At 44.1% G+C, this 22,567-nt stretch overlaps 1 protein-coding gene across 1 annotated transcript in view; it reads right to left on the bottom strand.

Annotated features, from left to right (window-relative positions):
* Positions 1-8,887: 8,887 nt before the first annotated feature.
* LOC143774791 (vomeronasal type-2 receptor 1-like) overlaps positions 8,888-22,567 on the bottom strand; it is a 41,216-nt gene continuing 27,536 nt past the window's right edge. Inside the window, exons 6-10 of the mRNA XM_077262559.1 lie at positions 21,348-21,639; positions 11,599-12,426; positions 10,327-10,554; positions 10,092-10,215; positions 8,888-9,841 (exon numbers count right to left, since the gene is read on the bottom strand). Of these exons, the coding sequence (XP_077118674.1) occupies positions 8,931-9,841; positions 10,092-10,215; positions 10,327-10,554; positions 11,599-12,426; positions 21,348-21,639 (2,383 nt within the window). The 3' untranslated portion in view covers positions 8,888-8,930. The remainder of the gene's footprint in view (positions 9,842-10,091; positions 10,216-10,326; positions 10,555-11,598; positions 12,427-21,347; positions 21,640-22,567) is intronic.

The following is a 22,567-nucleotide window of genomic DNA, read 5'->3' on the forward strand; positions in this document are numbered from 1 at the left end:
AAATGGCCTTCGGGTGTATTAAATGCTGTTTTCCATTCATCACCCTGTTTTATACGCACAAGATTATACGCTCCTCGAAGATCTATCTTGGTGAAACAACTAGCCCCCTTAATCCGAGCAAACAGATCGGACAGCAGAGGCAAAGGGTACTGAAATTTGACCGTGATTTTATTAAGAAGGCGATAATCAATACAGGGTCTCAAAGAACCATCCTTCTTGGCCACAAAAAAGAACCCTGCTCCCAATGGTGACGAGGATGGGCGAATATGTCCTTTCTCCAAGGACTCCTTTATATAACTCCGCATAGCGGCATGTTCAGGCACAGATAGATTGAAAAGTCGACCCTTAGGGAACTTACTACCAGGAATCAAATTTATAGCACAATCACAATCCCTATGAGGAGGTAGGGCACCGGATTTGGGCTCATCAAATACATCCTGGTAATCCAACAAAAATTCAGGGACTTCAGAAGGAGTAGAAGCAGCAATTGACACCAAAGGAACATCGCCATGTACCCCTTGACAACTCCAACTAGACACAGACATTGATTTCCAATCCAATACTGGATTATGAACCTGCAGCCATGGCAACCCTAAGACGACAACATCATGCAAATTATGTAACACCAGAAAACGAATATCCTCCTGATGTGCAGGAGTCATGCACATGGTCATTTGAGTCCAGTACTGAGGCTTATTCTTGGCCAATGGCGTAGCATCAATTCCCCTTAGTGGAATAGGGAACTGCAAAGGCTCTAAGAAAAAACCACAGCGCCTGGCAAAATCCAAATCCATCAGATTCAGGGCAGCACCTGAATCCACAAAAGCCATAACTGAGTAGGATGACAAAGAGCAAATCAAAGTAACAGACAAAATAAATTTAGGCTGTACAGTACCAATGGTGACTGACTTAGCGAACCTTTTAGTGCGCTTAGGACATTCGGAGATAGCATGAGTGGAGTCACCACAGTAAAAACACAACCCATTCTGACGTCTGTGATTTTGCCATTCACTTCTGGTCAGAATCCTACCACATTGCATAGACTCAGGCTTCTGCTCAGAGAACACCGCCAGATGGTGCACAGGTTTGCGCTCCCGCAAACGTCGATCAATCTGAATGGCCAAGGACATTGATTCATTCAGACCTGCAGGCGTGGGGAACCCCACCATAACATCCTTAAGGGCGTCAGAAAGACCCTTTCTGAAAATCGCTGCCAGGGCACACTCATTCCATTGAGTGAGCACAGACCACTTCCTAAACCTCTGGCAGTAAACCTCCGCTTCATCCTGACCCTGAGACAGAGCCAGCAAGGTCTTTTCTGCCTGGTCTACTGAATTAGGCTCCTCATAAAGCAATCCAAGCGCCAGAAAAAACGCATCTACATTTAGCAATGCAGGATCTCCTGGCGCCAGGGAAAATGCCCAATCTTGAGGGTCGCCACGTAACAAGGAAATAATAATTTTAACTTGCTGAGTAGGGTCACCAGAAGAGCAGGGTTTCAGAGCAAGAAACAATTTGCAATTGTTTTTGAAATTCAGAAACTTAGATCTATCTCCAGAAAATAAATCAGGAATTGGTATTCTAGGCTCTAACATAGGATTCTGAACTACATAATCCTGAATGCTTTGTACCCTTGCAGTGAGATGATCCAAACTAGAGGACAGATCTTGAATGTTCATATCTGCAGCTGAGTCCTGAACCACCCAGAGATTAAGGGGAGGAGAGAAGCAAAACACACTGCAGAGAAAAAATAAATGAGCTCAGAACTTCTCTTATCCCTCTTTTGTGAGGCATTAACACTTTATGGGCCAGCTGTACTGTTATGGACCTAGTGGTTAGGAACACTTAAGATGACCTGATAAGTAAACCAGAAATATAGGACAAGCTCTGGGGACGTGGAAACTTTACTGACCGCAACCCTGATCCTATCACACACACTATAGGCAGCCGTGGAGCGTACCTAACTCTCCCTAGACGCCTCTTCACAGCCTGAGAACTAGCTTCCCCTAGAGAGAAACAGAAGCCTCACTTGCCTCAGAGAAATTTCCCCCAAAGTAAAGTCAGCCCCCCACAAATAATGACGGTGAGTTCAGAGGAAAATACAAACATAGGAATGAAAACAGGTTTTAGCATAGGAGGCCCACTAGTACTAAATAGTAAGAAGATAGCAAGGGAACTGTGCGGTCAGTATAAAATACTACAAAAATATCCATGCAAAGAATACAAAAGACCCTCACACCGACTCCCGATGTGAGGGAGCAACTCTGCTCCCCAGAGCTTCCAGCTAGCAAGAAAATAGCATATAAGCAAGCTGGACTGAACTTAACATATACTGAGAAACATTTTCCAAAAGCAGTAAGCAAAAATGAACAAGCATGAACTTAGCTTCTCCAAGAGGAGACAGGTCACACGAGAAGTCCCAGAGAGATCTGAACCAATACTGAATACAACGACAGCTGGCAACAAGTAAAGATCTAGGTGGAGTTAAATAGGCAGCAGCATAGCAGAAAACGAGGCAGCTGGAGCCCAGCTAAAGACCAGCAGTATCACTCAAAGCCACCAGAGGGAGCCCATGAACAGAACTCAACAAAGTACCATTCACGACCACAGGAGGGAGCCCGAGAACGGAATTCACAACAGTACCCCCCCCTTGAGGAGGGGTCACCGAACCCTCACCAGAGCCCCCAGGCCGATCATGACGAGCCAAATGAAAGGCACGAACCAAATCGGCAGCATGGACATCAGAGGCAACAACCCAGGAATTATCCTCCTGACCATAGCCCTTCCATTCAACAAAGTACTGAAGCTTCCGTCTCGAAACACGAGAATCCAAGATCTTTTCCACCACATACTCCAATTCTCCCTCGACCAACACTGGAGCAGGAGGATCAACAGAAGGAACAACAGGCACCACATACCTCCGCAACAATGACCTATGGAACACATTATGGATGGCAAAAGATGCTGGGAGGTCCAAACGAAATGACACAGGATTGAGGATTTCAGAAATCTTATAAGGACCGATGAAACGAGGCTTAAACTTAGGAGAGGAAACCTTCATAGGAACAAAACGAGAAGACAACCAAACCAGATCCCCCACACGAAGTCGGGGACCATTCACGACCACAGGAGGGAGCCCGAGAACGGAATTCACAACACATAGCCCTCTGGAAGGTCGCTGGAGCTCCCTGTAGGCCAAACGGCATCCGGACATACTTGAAGCATCCATCAGGTGTCGAAAAGGCCGTCTTCTCCTTGGCTTCCTGTGCCATGGGGATCTGCCAATACCCCTTTGTCAAATCCAAGGTGGATATATATCTGGCGTGCCCAAGCCTTTCGATGAGCTCATCAACGCGGGGCATGGGATAAGCGTCAAACTTGGATACCTCATTCAACTTCCGATAGTCGTTGCAAAACCTCCACTCTCCATCAGGTTTTGGGACCAGGACAATTGGGCTCGACCAACCGCTCTTGGATTCCTCAATGACTCCAAGCTTCAACATACGCTCCACTTCCTTGGAGATAACTTCTCGACGAGCCTCAGGAATACGATAGGGCTTCACGTTCACCCGCACATGTGGCTCTGTTAGGACCTCGTGCTCTATGACCTTCGTGTGTCCTGGCAACTCTGAAAACAGGTCCCTGTTTTTCTGGAGTAACTCCCGGCACTGCTGTTACTGGGTCTTCGATAGCATCTCCGCTATAGTAATCGCTCCAACCTCACCTTCTGGGTTGCTTAACAACGATGGAGTTACTGTCGGCTCTCTATCTTGCCACGGCTTGATGAGGTTGACATGGTATACTTGGAATGGTTTCCGTCTTCCTGGTTGGTGAATTTTATAATTTACTTCACCAAGTTTCTCGACAACCTCATATGGCCCTTGCCATTTGGCCAAGAACTTGCTCTCCACCGTCGGAACTAACACAAGAACTCGGTCTCCCGGATTGAACTGCCTCACTCTTGCAGACCGGTTGTAGACTCTGGCCTGAGCTTCTTGTGCCTGGAGGAGGTGTTCTTTCACAATAGGCATCACCTTTGCAATCCTCTGCTGCATCAGGGCCACATGCTCAATGACACTTCTGTGGGGCGTGACTTCGGCTTCCCAGGTTTCCTTGGCTATATCCAGGAGTCCTCGTGGATGTCGGCCATATAGAAGCTCAAACGGTGAGAATCCTGTGGAGGCCTGTGGAACTTCACGAATGGAAAACATCAGGTAGGTTAAGAGACAATCCCAGTCTCTACCATCTTTCTCTATAGCTTTTCTCAGCATGCTCTTCAGTGTCTTGTTAAATCTCTCAACAAGGCCATCTGACTGGGGATGGTACACCGAGGTCCTCAACTGGGAGATTTTCAGGGCATTGCACAACTCCCTCATCACTTTGCTCATGAAAGGTGTCCCCTGGTCAGTCAGGATCTCCTTCGGCAGACCTGTCCGGGAAAAGACATGGACAAACTCGCGGGCTATACTCTTTGAGGAAGAATTTCTCAGAGGAATTGCCTCAGGATAGCGTGTGGCATAGTCCAGGATGACTAATATATACTGATGGCCCCGGGCTGATTTAACTAAGGGACCGACCAAGTCCATGGCAATTCTCTCGAACGGCACCTCGATAATGGGCAGGGGCACAAGAGGGTTCCGGAAATGAGGAGTAGGAGCAGTTAGCTGACATGTAGGGCAGGACCTGCAGTAGTTCACTATTTCCCGGTGACACCCAGGCCAATAGAACCTCTGCACAACCCGTTCCTGCGTTTTTTCGACCCCTAGGTGTCCACCCAAGATGTGTGAATGGGCCATGTCCAACACCTTCCGTCTATATGGACCCGGCACTGCCAACTGCTCTACCAACTCCTCCCTTATTTTCGTGACCCGGTACAACAACTCCCCACTCATCAGAAAATGGGGAAATCTTTTGTCTGCCCCCGGCTCCTGTACCACCCCGTCAATAACTGTGACATTATTAAAGGCTTCCCTCAGAGTGGGGTCCCTATGTTGGGCAGTCCCAAAATTTTCACCGGTTACCTCTAACTCCAGAATGTCAGATGCAGGGGACACTTCCTCCTCATCCCCAACCAGAACACAAAAAGGAAACCTGTCTGACTCCGGGTGTGGCGACACCCTTCCAGGGTTCATTGGTTCCCTACTCTTGCTAGGGAGCTCAGAACCTTTTCCCCACAAATCCCAAAACAAACAGAAATCCCGGCCAATAATTATAGGGTGCAACAAGTCCTGCACGACGCCGACTACGTGGGACTCAGTGCCACATGCCGTTTCAATGTCCACCCTGGCCAAAGGGTAGTCCTTTGCATCACTATGTATGCACCGCACTCCAACCTTCTTTCCCGGGAGCAGGTGGAGAGGAAAAGTGGCCCTCACCAGGGTCACTAGGCTCCCCGAGTCTAACAGTGCCGTTACTGCTCGACCGTTCACCTTTACGGGGCACGCTTGAGGTCCCTCATTGGGCGGAGAGTTCACACTGCAGGCTGGATATGCATAGTATGAACAACGGCGTCCCATGCTGCAGTCCATCTGCTCAGTGGTATGGGAACAACGGGCAGCTATATGTCCTGGCCCGTGGCACCTCCAACAAATAATATCACCCATAGGGACCTTGGGCACCACCTCCCCCGCCCTTTGTGACCTTGGACGCGCCACCCCTTTTTGGGACTCAGCTCCCTTCTGGGACCCCCAGTATGGCATGGGTTGCCTCCCGGAGGAGCCTTCCAACCCTTGGTATCTCTCAACCAGTCTGATCAGCTTGTCGGCATTCTGGGGATCACCCTGGGCAACCCAAGTCTGTATGGACCTCGGGAGGGAATGCACAAACCGATCCATCATCACCCGTTCCACCATCTGTGCAGGTGTACACGACTCTGGGTGCAGCCATTTCTGGACCAGGTGCAACAGATCAAACATTTGAGAATGAGGCGGTTTGTCCCGGTGATAGGCCCCGCTGTGAACTCGCTGTGCCCTGACAGTCAGTGTCACCCCCAAACGTGCGAGAATCTCGACTTTCAATTTGTGATACTCTTTGGCATCCTGCAAGGTCAAATCATAGTACTCCTTCTGGGGTTCTCCCATCAGGTATGGCGCCAGTACCTCTGCCCACTGCTCTGGCGGGAGTTTTTCCCTCTCAGCGACCCTCTCAAACACCGTCAGGAAGGCCTCAACATCATCCCCGGGGGTCATTTTCTGCAATGCGCGTCTTACCGTCTTCCGGACGTGGGTGTCATCAGCCAAACCTGGGGTTGGGGCACTTGTCTTGCCCTGGATGGCGGTTGCCAGAAGCTGCATCTGCTGCCGTTGCTCCTGCTGGTTCTGTTGCATCTGCTGCATCAACAGCCTGTTGGTTTCTTGCTGCCGTTGCTCCTGCTGTGACTGCAACTGGACCAAGTGTTTCAGCAGGTCCTCCATTTTCCCCGGCAATGCTTGCTGGCTTACAACAGACTTGACCCAGGACATCCAATAACAGACTCTTCGTCTCCGCTGGGAACGCTGCCCGCACGTCTACCACCAATTGTAGGGATTTCACTCACTCAGGTGCGATGGCTGACACTTCAGGAGGCACGTTCCTTTAAAAGTTCATAGGTTTATTACATCATAAACCAAGTGGCAAAATAACAGCAAACAAATAGCCTTTAGTTCAGGAAAAGGAAAAACAAAGTGTCCAGTCTTTCAGGCTCAGACCTAGAACCTTAACACACTCTGGAGGCTAGCAGCTCCACACATATCTCCTGTGTTAAGCATTTGCCTGTCTTATATAGAGCTAACCACACCCAGTAACCCATCACATGATTAGCCATGTGGTCTGACATCACCACAGGTCCTGGAACACACATATATACATGGTTATATACAACAAAGAAATACTCCGGGCTACATTACAGCAACAAGGCACTTATGTGGCACATACCTCCCGTCGACTACACACCCTTTAGCCATGCTACAATATATATATATATACACATACATATATATACTGTATATACATGTATGTGAAAACACAAAAAAGCACAGTAAAACCAAAACCACTCTGTTGCAAAAAAATCACAGTGGACAGCAAGTGCTAGTAAAAAGATGGAAAAAACAGGGTATTTGGTTGATACGTTTTTTGCAAAAAATGTATATTAAGCCGCTGTACCAATCGCCAAGGTATACCCATATCACAGCAGTCCTAACTAATGAATGTAATCCCTATCTGATGTATTTAAAACCTGGTCATATGTACAATACCTGTACGAGCAGGATTCAGAAAAGGAATGTCCATGTGGACACGTTGGACAGAACGGCTCCTGTGCGCACAGCTCAAAAAAAGAGGGGTGGAGGCCTCCCCAGTCTTGTTGAAACAAGAAAACAATTATGTAGAACCAGAACACATGAGCTGCGCGCACAGTGAACAAGCCAGTAAAGACATGTTCACACCACCAAGAGACTTGAAAACACAAAAAAGCAACAAAAAAGCAACTGTGCTTTTTTGTGTTTTCAAGTCTCTTGGTGGTGTGAACATGTCTTTACTGGCTTGTTCACTGTGCGCGCAGCTCATGTGTTCTGGTTCTATATACATGTATGTGTATATATACTGTATATATATATATGTATGTATGTATGTATGTGCTCTGTGCATGCAGCATGCCTTTGTATGTATGTGCTCTGTGTATACACGTACATGATATGTGTATATACATATGTGGGTATATGTCTGTGTCACATTCTGTGTGTGTATTTAGTATCCACATTTATGAATCCCGAGAGCTTAGGCAATCAGTAATAGGTGTAAACATGTCATCAATTGCCAAGCGAACAACCGAAATGATGGTCATTCAACGGGTGATTGGATGGTTTATGTTGGAACAAAAATTATGTTCTCAGCAAAACATCACCTGGTGTAAACTACAGAAGTGCTGATAACTAGTGATGAGCGAGTATACTCGTTGCTCGGGTGATCTCCGAGTATTTGGATGTGCTCGGAGATTTCGTTTTCCTTGCCTCAGCTGCATGATTTATGGCTGCTAGACAGGATGAATACATGTGAGGAATGCCTGCTTTCAGGCTGTCCAGAAGCCGTAAATCATGCAGCTGAGGCGATAAAAACTAAATCTCTGAGCACATCCAAATACTCGGAGATCACCCGAGAGTGCTCGGGGAGACTCGAGCAACAATGCTACTTGCTCATCACTACTGATAACATGATACAGTATGGGGACAGATTGTTCGATCAATGCCCATCATTCTTCATCAGCCTGTGTAAAGAGGCCGGTAAACGAATGCTGAACGACTTGAATATTCAGGATCACACTCATTGAACAGCCTGAACTCAGCGCATGTAAATGTCACCTAAGTGCTTGAGTGTGATAATGGTATTGTGAGGATTTAGGATCCCACTTTAAACTTTTGCCCAGGGCCTCTCTTTGTCTAAAACTGGCCCAGTGGAGTTGTGCTTTTCTTCACCATATGTTGATGGAAAAATTGAAGATGTAAAGCTTCAAAGAAGAAGAGGAGAAAAAAAACCCCAAAAGAACAACAAACAAAACTTGTCCCTTTTCAAGTGAATGGGCTGAGTTGCAAAAACACACATCCTGCAGTCAGGTAGGTTCCTATTTATTGGATAAAGCAGCCATGTTTTTCTAATCTTGGACAGCACCAGGGTATTCAACATTATAAAGTCAATAATGATAAGTCCCCTTTTAGACCCAATTGCCTTCTCTAATAATTGGTGATGACATGATTCTTGTCAAGACTCTCCATCCTCCATGCATTCAAATGTTAGGAACTGAAAAGAAAGAGAACAAGCTACATGCATCTTCAACAGGAAATGGAAAACCATATTGGGGACACTGTCCATTCTTATCTAGATTGGGGTAGCATCCTGGCGTAAACTAGATGAAGGTGATAGAAGTACCTCCTTTTCACAATGTAGACCTGTGATTTATCTTATTTTTGACCTCTGTCTTTACCTAAGAGTTGTTCTTTGGTGTTCATATGTGGTCGGAACAAAATGATAAAACATTTTGGCAGGAACATGCACATTACAAGAGCCCAACTTGATGACTGGATAGCAAATATTTCCATGGCTACTGTATACTTTCCCTGTGAGCTGAGTGATGCTGGGATATAAGACACCCAAACACTGAGAAAAGCCAGCATACTAAATGTAATAAACTTGGCCTCATTAAAACTGTCCGGAAGCCTCCTGGCCAAGAAGGCAACAATAAAACTGATGGATGCCAAGAGACCAAGATACCCCAACATACTCCAGAAGGCGATGGGTGAGTTCTCATTACATTCGATAACAATAATTCCAGGTTTGGTGTCAATGTTCATTTGAGGAAACGGAGGAGAAGCCGAAACCCAACCAATGCACAGGGCTAATTGAAGGAGTGAACAGCAGATTATGATCATGTAAGACACTTGAGGACTCGTCCATCTTTTAAGACTACTTCCAGGTTTGGTGGCCATAAATGCAAATACTACCATGATGGTTTTAGCTAATATACAGGAGACACAAAGGGTAAAAATCATCCCAAATGCGACCTGACGCAAAAGACACTTCTCTGTGTCTGGGTAACCGATGAAGGCCAATGAACTCAAGAAGCAAAACGACAATGAAACCAACAACATACAACTGAGGGAGTAGTTATTCGCTCTGACAATTGGAGTATTCTTGTAATGCAGGAACAGTCTGAAGATAGAAATTGGAACCATAGAAGAAGAAACACTGGTTGAAGCTAAAGTGAACCCTAGTGGCTCATCATATGAAAGATATTCAATGGGTTTCGAAAGACATCTATTCTTTTGGTTGTTTGGCCACATATGCCATGGACACTTTGAGCAGTCAATGGAATCTAAAAAAAATATATAGACAAGTTATAAGTAATAAACAAATACGTTATTACAGTCATTCTTTGTCATGTTGAAGACAGCACAGTGATCTACTAATTGCTTCGGATTGGACTCCCAATATCCTTGTCAGACAATTTTTACCGGGAAAAGTCAGATATTTTCTCTTTAATTATGTCTACATGACCTGACAGGGCACATGGAGAGGGATTGCCTTCAAGACACAAACTATAATTATTAATTTATTTTTCTCACCTGTTTGGTTGGAGATCTCCCCTTGAGGGCAAATCACACATTCAAAACAACAAATAGGTTCACCCCTACGAGGAGCCTTCCTGAATCCAGTAGGGCAGCTTTCACTACAGATGGAAACAGGAACCTAAATGGTATCCAAAATATATCACTGTGAAATTTTAAAATTTCTGTCCACTTCATGATTAACACCGAGATAGGCGACCTTCAAAACATGAACTATAGTACATGAACTTACCTCATGACTTCCATGCTGCCACCAGACTAAACTTGCATTGATGGTAAAGCTATCATTAGATCCAACCACAGTGTCGTAACTTCCAACTTTTACTTGAGCCACTGAACCATCAGGATGCCTCTGCCAGTTGACAATGTCGTACATTGCTGGTGGATCCCCATTTTCATTAAAGAACAGTTCTTTCATGTTACTGAAAGACACTCGCACTTTTTTTAAATAATATAAAAGCTGAGACAAAAAAACAAAGAAAATTGACAATCCTGATGTATGCCTGGGATACAAATAAGAGCATCTCTCAAAAGGTGTCCTACTTAATTCAATTATAGTTACATAGTTACATAGTTATTGAGGTTGAAGGAAGACTTTAAGTCCATCTAGTTCAACCCATAGCCTAACCTAACATGCCCTAACATGTTGATCCAGATTATATGTGAGAAAATTAATTTTGAGCATATTGCCCCCTACTTTATAAAGATGCCTGCCCACCACGCACCCACCCTTGCAGGTTAGTTGCTTACTGTGATTCATTGACTCATCGGTACTTGACTACAGCCTATGGATCAACATCAATAAATTATGCTCTTACTTGACCCAATGGAAGCAACATACTCGAGCCTTGTAGAAGCTCAATACTTTGGTTCACGTAACTGTAACTTCTTTTTCAGTCGGGCTACCTACCGTAAATCATATGGAGTAAACTTAAATGTCCAACAATATATGCCATACAAAGAAACCACTGAAATCTGTGGATTGTTTGTGTTGAATTTTACAAGCTGGACATACCCAAGAGATAGTAGTGGCTTATCCTGTAATCAATCCATGATGTGTGGTGACCACTCAATGTCTTAGGTAAGGGGACAGAAGGTGAGTTAAATTTTCCTCGTCCAATTAAAATAAACATGCATGCTTTGCCAAGCTGAACATGCATGTTTATAATGGAATTGTCTAAAAGCTGTATTATGTGTTATGCGAAGAGTGTAAAGGGATTTAACCCTAAAAATCCAGTTAAAAAAGTATTACCTGTCAAGTAGTGTAGGGTGGAACCTATGGGACCCTAACTATTGTTAAGAACAAGGGTTCCGGTTCGGGGCACTCATTTAGGTTATTTTTAAAAGCCACCTTCATGTTTATGGAGAGGAACTGCTCATGCTTGTCTAACTCTCCAACTGAGAATATGGACAAATGGCTATGGATGACAAAAAAAATACTGTTTTTGTGGGAAATAAATTGGGCTTTTTTCAGTAATTTTATTGTAAATCTTTAAATCTTTACCTGCCATGGTTTAAACATCTTCAAATCTGTGCATTTCCCTCCTGAAAATGGCCCATTCCATTCATTGCAGAGCATTAGGTCACCAAGAGCTTTTGCTATCACATGTACAGCAGAATAGACACTTAAGGAAGTTCGGAGATTTGAAGCATCATTATAGAGATTGTGGATATCTGATAGATCCTCATACCCCGTACATAACTTTGATTCATTATTATAACCACTGGTGTTATCTTTGATGTCAAAAGAACATCCAAATGCTTCTTCCCAGAATATTTTGGCCCATTGAACCCCTGGAATGTTGTTGGGGTTTATATTGTTGAGATATTCTTGAAAACCTTCTATGGTAGAACTGTGGAAAGCGAATCCAATGGTGCCCAAAAGTATAGAAGAGTATCTGTCTACTGAGAGTACATTTGATATGGACCAAGCTTCACTTGCAACAAAAATTTTCCCTGATACATTTAGTACCAACATCTCTTCCAACAATAAGATCAGATAGATGTCCGTAGAGAAAACCACCACCACTTTAGCTGTTGACATCTTGACTACTTTGGCAATGTCTTGAATGTTCTTGTAGATCACATCACTTGTGATGTATTGTGTGAAGGCCAAGCAAGCTCCAGACCTTGTAATTTCCTGTTTCATGACCTTGATACCCTCCTGTCCATAATCATTATCGGGTGCAATGAGTCCAACCCAAGTCCATCCAAAATGTTTGACCATTTGAGCAAGCCCCAAAGACTGGAAAGCATCACTCGGGACAGTCCTAAAGAAGGATGGGAACTGTGTCCTGTCACTCAATAGAGGACTTGTTGAGAAATAACTGACCTAAGAGGTAGAAAGTGATGGTATGTATTAATGTATACATGTATAATGTGATATTTAGCACTTACGTATTTTCATAAGGTTGGGACATCACTTTCTTCAATATAAAGGTTTCATCATGGCTATGGTAGATGATGCCTGAATGTGAAATCATGTTGATTTGCAAAATAGCCCAAAATGAATTTTCCAAAAGAGGGACTAACTATATGCAGCATAATGTTTGCATAATTGCATAACTATATGCAGCATAGTGTTTGTTTGGAACTAGAGGAGAAGCTATAGGGGTCAAAGAGGTTGAAGTCACATCTGAGACTTGGTGCCTTGGTGTCTAAAGCCCCTTAACCATAGGCATACCCCGGTATTATAAATGGCCCTTGGTAAGTGTGGTCTGCTACATATTCTATATTGACACCTAAGAGCTTCAAGTTACGGTAGATTTCCTAAATAGATATGGGTTCGCTCAATTGAGGTTATGTTTAGTCCATTAGACAGAGCGGTGATAAAAAGGCGTAGTCAGATCACAGTCCGGTGTTAGAATTCCAAACAGGTAGCAGATGATGACAAAAGGACTAGAAAAATGGATGGTCAAAGGCAAATCCGAAGTCATGCAATAAAGATCAGAATACAAAACTAGTAGCATAGAGCACACACACCCCTCTTGAGCAAAGCTACAACCGGCAGTAATCTAAGGTGGAGAGCTAGCTAAATAGCCAGGTAATTATTTCAAACAGGAAACACATGGATGAAGCTCTGGCATGCCCTGGCCCTGATTGGACGGCTAAACTCAAGACACTAAGCTGTCCATCACCATACTGACAGCTCAGCAAGCTCCTGTCCTACATTGGTTGGCAGTACTATCATTAAATGCATTCAGACACACTGATAGGTGGAATCATGTCAGTACCCCCTCTTGTACAGGATCATCAGGCTCCAGATTTCCCAGGAAACCTATGATGGAAAACTCCGAAAAGACGATCAGCCTTCACGGTACAAGCTGGAACCTCTCATCGGGTCCGTATATCCTCCAATGAACAAGTTATTGGAGAGAATTTCAGACTCTCTGGGAATCCACGATTCTCTGCTCCTCGTACTCCAAACCTCCATCAACAGAAACTGGAGGAAGTGGAGACTAAGCAGACAACACTGACAGGACAAACTTCTTTAAGAGGGATTTGTGGAACACATTTGGGATGCAACGCATAGAAGGAATTCTTAATCTAAAGGCCATCGGATTAATTACTTCCAGAATTTCATACAGGCCTATAAATTTAGAACCCAACTTCACTGACAGTAGTTTCAGCTTAATATTTATATTTAGCCAAACCTTATCACCTACTTTGAATAATGTTCAAACTTTTCCGAAAGTTTCCTATCAGCCTTTTGATTTTGGTGAAGCCGAGCCACCTCAATATTTTTGTGAACCTCCCTCCAGACATCCCCAAGGTTCCGTTAGGCAACCTCTACTCCAGGAAACCCAGAACTCATCTTAGAAAATTCACCAAAATGGTGATGAAAACCATAATTGCAAATTAAAAAGTTAGGTTCTAGTGGACTGATTGACCAGACTGTTAAAGGCAAACTCAGCAAGAGGTAAAAATAAGGACCAATCCTCCAGCTGAGCTGCAACAAAGCATCTTAACATTTGTTCTAAAGATTGATTTGTTCTTTCTTTCTGTCTGGCTTTTGGTTTCAGAGTTCTACGCAGATGAAAATGACAAGTCAATCCCCAATTTTGTATAAAAAGCTCACTAGAACTTGGAGACAATTTTCAGCCCCCCTAGTACAATGTTCAGAGGGATTCCATGCAATTTCATCAAATGATTGATAAATGACCTGGAGAGTGTATCTTAGGTATCCCTGACAAAGGAACAAAATTAACTTGTTTATGGAATCGGTCAACCACCACCCAAATAACAGTTTTCCCATCAGACAGTGGAAAATCTGTGTTAAAATCCATGAACAGAGGAACCCACGGTCTTTCTGAAATTGGCAATGGAAACAATTCTCTGGCTGTCCAGCAATGACAGACTTTAGCGCATGCGCAGACCTCATGATGGGATACAAAATCTTTAATTTCATTACTTATAGATGGCCACCAAAAGAGTCTGGAAATAGCTTTCTGCATAGCTGTGACCCCAGAATGACCACTCAAGACAGAATCATAAAACTCCTGTAAATGGTGCAATCTTAAATACACAGGTGCAAATAATTTGGACCTTGGAGTGGAGGACGGGGCCTGCAACTGAGTTTTCTGGATCTTTGCTTCCAACTCCGAAGATACCGCTAAAGCAACATTGCCCTAACTGAGAATGGAGGAAGGAGGTTCTGGAGGCGAAACTTAATCAATACTGCATGACAATGCGTCAGCCTTCACATTCTTGGACCCCAGACATTTTATCTAGAGAAAAATAGAAACCATCTGGCCTGTCTAGGAGTTAGCCATTTAGCTGTTTAAATGCAAGCTAAAATCTTATGGTCGGTGACCACAGTGATTTGATGAACTGCCCCCTCCAAAAAATGCCTCCATTCCTCAAAGGCTAATTTAACAGTGAGTAACTCACGGTTCCCAACTTCATAATTTACTTCAGCAGACGAAAACATTTTTGAGAAAAATGCACATGGCCACAAATTAGTCAGAATTTTGGGCCTGTGAGTTAAAACGGCCCTTACCTCAAACTTCGAAGCATCCATCTACACAATAAATGGTTCTTGAACATTGGGTTGGATTAAAAAAGGAACAGACATAAAACAATTTTTCAATTTTTCGAAATCCCTAATAGCATCCAGTATCCCAAACCTTGAGATTCGCCCCATACATGTGAAGTTAGTAAGAATTTATCCGAAACAAAAACAGTGAATCTCAGAGCAAAGTTTACAAACTATAGTCTTTTAATAATACATAATTAAAGCAGAGATAATCATTAAAATACTGTAGTGTTTCGCCTACTACGTGTCTTGGGGGACACTCGCTTGGCACGGGATTAACGCTCTCAGGCATGGTTTTTCACACATAATGGCTCATTCGGTTTATTAAATACAGCATAAACCGTGTCTCGAACAGTTCATTACATCGCCATATCAGGATATCACATACGGCTTTACGTAGCCTTCAGTGGTTGCACTGGTATCTCTCTCCAGACACCAGATGACTACGCAGTTCAGCAACTGCCCTATGTTAGCGCACACAGTTCTTTCCCCGCACCAGGGGTTACCTCTAGAATGGGCTCTTGCTCCACAGGTTGACTTCACGTCAGTCCAAGGTCCTCAACAGGACCGTCCAGGTCCACGGTCTCTAGGTGCTTTCGGGACGTCTCCACTCCCAGGAGACTCCAACACTGACTGTCCAGGACCTACAGCACACAGGCCACTCAGTGCCAAAGCCCAACCATGTGCTATTCAGGAATTCCCAGGATTTCCAACACAGGCTTCCAGGGCCTTGCACTTGGACCATTCAGATCCAAACACAGGAACCCACAGGAGACATGTGACCCACACCCTGGTCACATTACATACCTGTAACCACTTCCCTGGGTGGGAGTGTGGGTGTGTGTGGCTAGTTTGACCCGCCCATCTCTCATAACTAGCCCTGCCAGTGTTAGGACTGGCAGAATGCACCAAGTAAAAGGTGAGATAATATAGGTGTGTTCGCAGTCCGGGGTCCACCGTGCAGGTGAGAACCTGCTGCTAGTAAAAGGCAGCGCTATATGGCGGTGGACGCGAACCCTGTTACGTCACAGGGCCGCGGTACCGCACAAAAAGCGTAAGCAAGGAGTCACCGAACTCAGTCCCAAGACACGGGATTAGAGTCCGTACAGACTACTTGCGCTTGACACCGCTACTGGGTGTAAGAGGTAACAAGTAATAATAGCTTGAAGCACAAGAGTGCGAGCTGTGCCGTATTGGCAGACACCACTAAACACCCAGACGTGGGTTAGGAAGCACTCTACAGGCACGTGGCGCCGCACTGGTGGTCACAGCAATGGACGCTGTTTCATGTGTAACACGTTGTGAGTCTAGTCGGGCGCTAGATAGCAGCCATACACCTTACGCGAGCAGTCATACAATAGGGATGGGATATTTAAAGGACAACTTTCACTCATCAACAAACACACGTATACAATTGTACACTAGCGCATGGCCGTGCGGTCATGCGAACCTTATATAGCTGCAGCATGTACAGGACCTTCCTAAAAGGACCAATAGGAAGCTGCCACAGAAGTTCAGCACCTTCAGGACCTTCCTGGAGGACCAATGGGATCCGCTGCAGTATCTGAGCATGTGACCCTCGATCTCCAACAGGAGATCTCACCCTGGGCATGCTCAGAAGGGTAAAAACAGGACTTAGTCCCAAAAGCATCAGCTCGTCGCTGCCCAGCACTGGCTTTAATGGCAGAAGCTGGGAAAGCCGCAGCAACCCTCAGCACAGAGTGAGACCGAGCAAGACGCTGGGACCGACGTCTCCGCTGAGCAGGCTCCACTGCGGCAGAAGAAGAATGGGAGACTGCAGCAGAAATGGCCCGAGATTCCCCCTGTGCAGAAGCGGGAACTCGACCCCTAACAGCCAGTCTCCCATTAGAACTACACCTTTACATGTGGGACTACAGATCCCAGACCACAACATAATTTCAGACTGACAGCGCAGAGTGTCCTCCTCTGCGACACACATACCAGCCATCTACAATTCTGCCGGACTTTGTCTCATCACAATTATGCCTCTAAGTGCATCTTGAAGTGCACACGCAGCGCCCCCTGGCTGTAACATTGGTCACTGCACCACAATACATACAAGAATAAATATAATAGGGATAATGATACCTAAGTGCCACGTCCGGCGAGGTTGAGATATGTAAACACAAATAACAAAAAAATCCCTCAATACACTATATATCATATGTAAGAAGAGGTAATAGGACAATAGTGGATACTCCAATTCAGGGCTAGAGCATGGCTCAAAAAAGTGCGCAAGTTCAATATAGATAAATTCATCAAGTCAGTACAATGTGATAACAAGAGCCATATACGACTCAGCCAAGTTCAGTGCAGAGTCCACTACTATCAAAATATAACCTCTAGCATAAAGGTATATATAGATATCCAAGTAGATAAAGGGAGGAAAACATAAGTCAGGTAATAATAGCGGTGCCAACCTAACAGCCAGGCGTGGTAGAGAAGCCCCGATGCGCGTTTCGCTAGGAGTGTTTCCTCGGGGGGGGGCGCCAAGTTAGAAGTTAGTAAGAAGTTTAACAATCTGAGAAAACCCCTTAATGAATTTACCATAATAGTTGGCGAATCCTAGAAAACATTGCAGCGCTTTCAGGTCACTAGGCTGAAGTGAATCAATTATGGCTTTCACCTCCCCAAGATCTATTTTAAACCCATCAGCCAGTTAAATTTATCCCAGAAATGAAACTTATTGAACAGAGAAAAATACATTTCACAGTTTTCACAAACAAAAGAATTTCCCTCAATCTTTGTAATAACTCCACGGACATGTTCCTGATGAGAATGCAAGTCAGGAGAAAATATTAAAATATTATCAAGATAAAGGACAGCAAATCTCACAATGCCATCAGAAAAGTTATCATTCATAAAGTTTTGAAATACTGCTGGTGCATTGGCTAATCCAAATGGCATTACAAGATTTCCGAATAAACCTTCTGACGTTAGAGATGCCATTTTCCACTCACCATTCTTAATGTGCATCAAAATGTAAGCCCCTCTAAGGTCAAGTTAAGAAAACCATTTAGCCCCAGTAAGCTCGTTATAAAGTTTGGAGAAGTTTGAGTGGAAGTGGGTAAGTATTCTTAACAGTGATTTTGTTCCATTCTCGGAAATCAAGGCTAGGATGGAGACCATCATCTTTTATTTTAAAAAGAAAAATCCAGCAGCCTGAGGGGAGGAAGACGGATGGATATGATTCTTCTGTAAACTTTCATTCACATAATTTTTCATGGCTGAACTTTGAAGTCAAGATAAATTGTAAAGGCGAGATTTAGTTAATTTGACACCAGGGAAAAGATCAATTGCACAATTTTCAGAAAATACATCTCCAAAGTATTTCAGGTACCCCTGGAGCCCTCCAGCCTGGGAGAACAAACTTGTCCAGAACTTATGGCTATTCATTGCTTGCGTTGAGAAACACGTGATGGTGTCTCCGCGGCTTTTCTACATGCATTTGCCCAGAACATAGACATTTCTTTGTACAGTTTAGGCCCCATGTAACAATTTCCTTCTGACACCAATCAATAACAAGATTGTGAATGGAAGCATGGAAGCCCCAAAACCACCACAACAAGTAATTTATCCAAGACAAAACATGAAATGGATTCAGAGTGAAATGCTCCTACTTGTAGTGTGAATTCCACCATTACCAATTTGACAAAGTTCTGAACTAGTGGAGTTTTGTCATTAGCAAAAAATTTGAATGGGTTTTTCCAGACTAACTGGCCATAATCCAAATTTCCATACCAGTCCAGAATCAATAAAGCAAGCCGCAATGAAAGCCAGTGCTGACAATACGTGGTCCTTGAAAGACAAAACTGTTTTAAGCAGGTTACTTGGACGTCTGGGTGACTCCCTCGACTATCACCCAGACTTAGATGTTTTCCTGATGGCTTGTTTGTTTGAGGCCGAGTTGAACAGTCCTTTAAAAAAATGTATTGCGACTCGGACACAGTAGAAACAGTCCAAGATCTTGTCTACGTTTTTTCTCCATGGCATGAAAACTGGCAGCTCCAATCTCCATTGGTTCTACCACAGGTAAACTGTACTGTAGGAGTACAAAAGGAATCCCTCTGTCCACCATATCTCTCACAATTTCAACAATCCATCCATATAGTCTGGGTTATGGCCTCCGCCAAAGAACAAGAGGCATCATAGAGAGACAGACCATTCTTCATGGATTCAGATAAATCTCTATAAAATTGGCACCCAAGGGCCGCATTGTTCCACTGAACCTCAGTAGACAACTGTCAGAATTCAATGCAATAATCTTCAGCTGTGCGGCTTCCCTGTGTCAGTTTCCTGATCCTAGACTCAGTGACCAGGATTCTGTTAGGTTCGTCATAGATAACCTCTAAGGTATCAAAGAATGTATCTACCAAAGACTGTTCTGGGGCTTGTGAGGACAAAGAAAATGCCCAAGTCTGATGACCCCCTCACAATAGGGACATGACTATTCCCACCAGCTAGGATTCATTCCCTGACGACCGGGATTGTAAGGTCAAAAATAGCCTACAGCTTTCCCTGAACACCCCAAATTGTTTTTTCTCCCCAAAGCGTTATCAGGAAGGGCCACTACTGGTTTGGGGGAGACCAACTGAACGTCATGAGGTGCAGACATCGCAGTCTCTGCTGGCAGAGGAGAGCTATGGGGAGTTTTCATAAAGCTAGCCACCTGGCCCTACAACTAGGTCTGTGTAGAATCAAAGTGCTGGTTATTTTTAGCCAGATCTTGAATCACTTGGGTCAGATTCACCACATGATAACTAAGCATGTGAAGGGGATCCATGCTGGCGAAAAATAGTAATGCCTCAGCAGTAATGTGGCGCTGAGTCACTACTCATGGACAAGCCGTGCGTCAGGGTAGTCAAGAGATCTGAGGTCAGATACCAGGAGGGCTCCTAGTACAGAGGGACGAGACAAAGGCATGGTCATGTCACAGTCCGGGGGCCAATGCCAGGAGGATACATCAAGATAAAAAAATAAGAGAAATGGATAGTCAGAGGCCAAGTCTGGGGTCAGGTACTTGATGTCAAAGAGCATCAAGTGCAAAAGGGATAATACACATGAAGAATCAAGACAAACCCAAACCCAATAAGATCAGGAAATCAGACAGCACACATTTCACTAAAAAAACTGCATCTGACTAAACAGCTAAACAGTCACTCAAGACACTGACAGCTCAGCACGCCCCAGCATCCGTTGGAATGGCTAAGCTATCCATCACCATACTGACAGCTCAGCATGCCCCTGTCATAGATTTGACAGAACTGTCATTCACTGAGTCTAGACACACTGATAGGCAGAATCATGACACTGACAACTTGGCCTGTCCAAACTTGCTGATAGATGTGCCCTAGGCTGATAGATTTTTCTAGGCTCAACACATCCCAAGAAAACTAGAGATGACCCCCTTATAAGAAATGAAAAAACAAGATTTTGTGATACTTGGCAAAGAGCTCTTTATACTATATGTGTCAATATATCACCAATAGTGATGAGCGAGTGTGCCCATTACTCAAGTTTTCTGAGCATGCTCAGGTGTTCTGCGAGTATCTTTGGCGTGCTCGTAGATTATGTTTGTATTCCCGCAGCTGCATGATTTGCGGCTGTTAGACAACCTGAACACATGCAGGGAATGCCTGTTTGTTAGTGAATCTCCACATGTTTTCAGGCTGTCGAGCAGCCACAAATCATGCAGCTGCGGTGACTCAAAAATAATATACAAGCACGCCCAAGATACTTGGAGAACACCTGAGCATGCTCGGAAAACTCGAGTAACGAGCACACTGGCTCATCACTAGTCACCACGAGTGGTTGTGATGTGAAATGGAAAATGTGAAGCATTTTACCACCGTGTTGCCTTAACTTGCAATGTGAGAAATGAGAGCCCTTAATCAAATTAATAAAGGATATGGGTGGGCAGATCAGTGCCATCCACGGATCTAAACGGGCAACCACTGATTCCTGTTTAGTCCTTTCCTTTAACATTTTTTAATGGAGCAAAACCTTAAACCCAAGTCCTGGGGCCAACAATGGACATCTATAGAAAACTAACATGACTAGACGTAAAGTGTGATCTATAAAACACTGCATCTATAAAAATGTGTAAGAAAAGGGAATCTAAATGTACTCATTATTACATGCACACATCTGCCTGAGACTATAGTGCATTACAATCAATGCGTATTTAGTAATGTCACCTGCGGGTATCTGTACAATCCCAAAATATGAGCCATTAAAATTGAATAGGTGGATGATGAGTGTCCAATGATGGCAGCCAGAGGTGGGCTTTCACGACAGCAGTAATTGGGTATGGCCTGACCAGTTCCAGACAGCATCCATAAGGTACCCTCTAATTCCTTTTGTAGTACAGCACAGGAGTCATAAGCATAGAAGCCCAGAGTGACATTGGGGAGAAGATCAGGGTTTCTATTAATTTCATCAACGGCAAACCTCATAGCCTGGAATTGTTGGTAGTGTTCAAACCGGAACCTGAAACAAGTTAATAATGGACTTGATGAGACTGAAACTGTGAATGATTTATCCCACATAAGTACATTGAGAACTTTAGTAAGTAGACCCTGGTCATGAGGGACTTGACAGTGAGAACTTTTGCAAGAGCATTTGATGGAGAAATGAATATAGATTGGCACTCAAAAGCTTAGACAGTCATATGAAAAAGGAACCCCCTGTGGTCATGGATGGACTTTAACATATATTTTTTTGGTGTCAGATTATAGGCGTTTCCTATATAGCAGTGTTGGGTTAATGCTTGGAAAATATGAAAGCTTGTCTCCAGCAAAGGGGACTGGAGCCCAAAGAGTGGGGACCGCAAAAATAATTTCCAGGGCCAGCTCTAGTGTATGTGTATCCTTGATCCTTGGCCAACAGTTACAGTGGATTCTGTGTCTTCTTTAATCTTGGTTTGAGATGCCAAAGGACCATTGGGCCCTGGTATCTGCCCAAGTATGCCTGATACTAACGCAAGTCACCAGTTTATGTAACTTTCAAATAATTCATCTTAGCACAATTTTAATTTGAATATCATCTTATTGCAAATTGGTTCAATAGGAGAATAGCTATGGGCAAATCAACAATGAAATCACTGGACAGGGTCTTCAAATCGAGGAACATTTCACTGGTGAGAAAAAAAATGGCTTTTACATGGGAGTGGCGAGCAATGAATATTCAATCTCTCTAATATCGGGCACATGTGATTGCCCGGCGGCTGCTGATAACACTTCACATTAGAGAAAATGAACATTCACTGCTCTCCACGTCTGTAATCCCGGGCGTGGAGCACAGTGATTATTCCGGCAGCTGATCTCAGCATGTGAGAGTGCATGGCAATGATGTCATGCGTTCTTACATGCTGAAATCAACTGCTAGCATCAGATAACTTTTTCACACAAATCAAATG

Source organism: Ranitomeya variabilis, chromosome 5 (genome assembly GCF_051348905.1).
Source record: "Ranitomeya variabilis isolate aRanVar5 chromosome 5, aRanVar5.hap1, whole genome shotgun sequence".
NCBI classification, from domain to species: Eukaryota; Metazoa; Chordata; class Amphibia; order Anura; family Dendrobatidae; genus Ranitomeya; species Ranitomeya variabilis.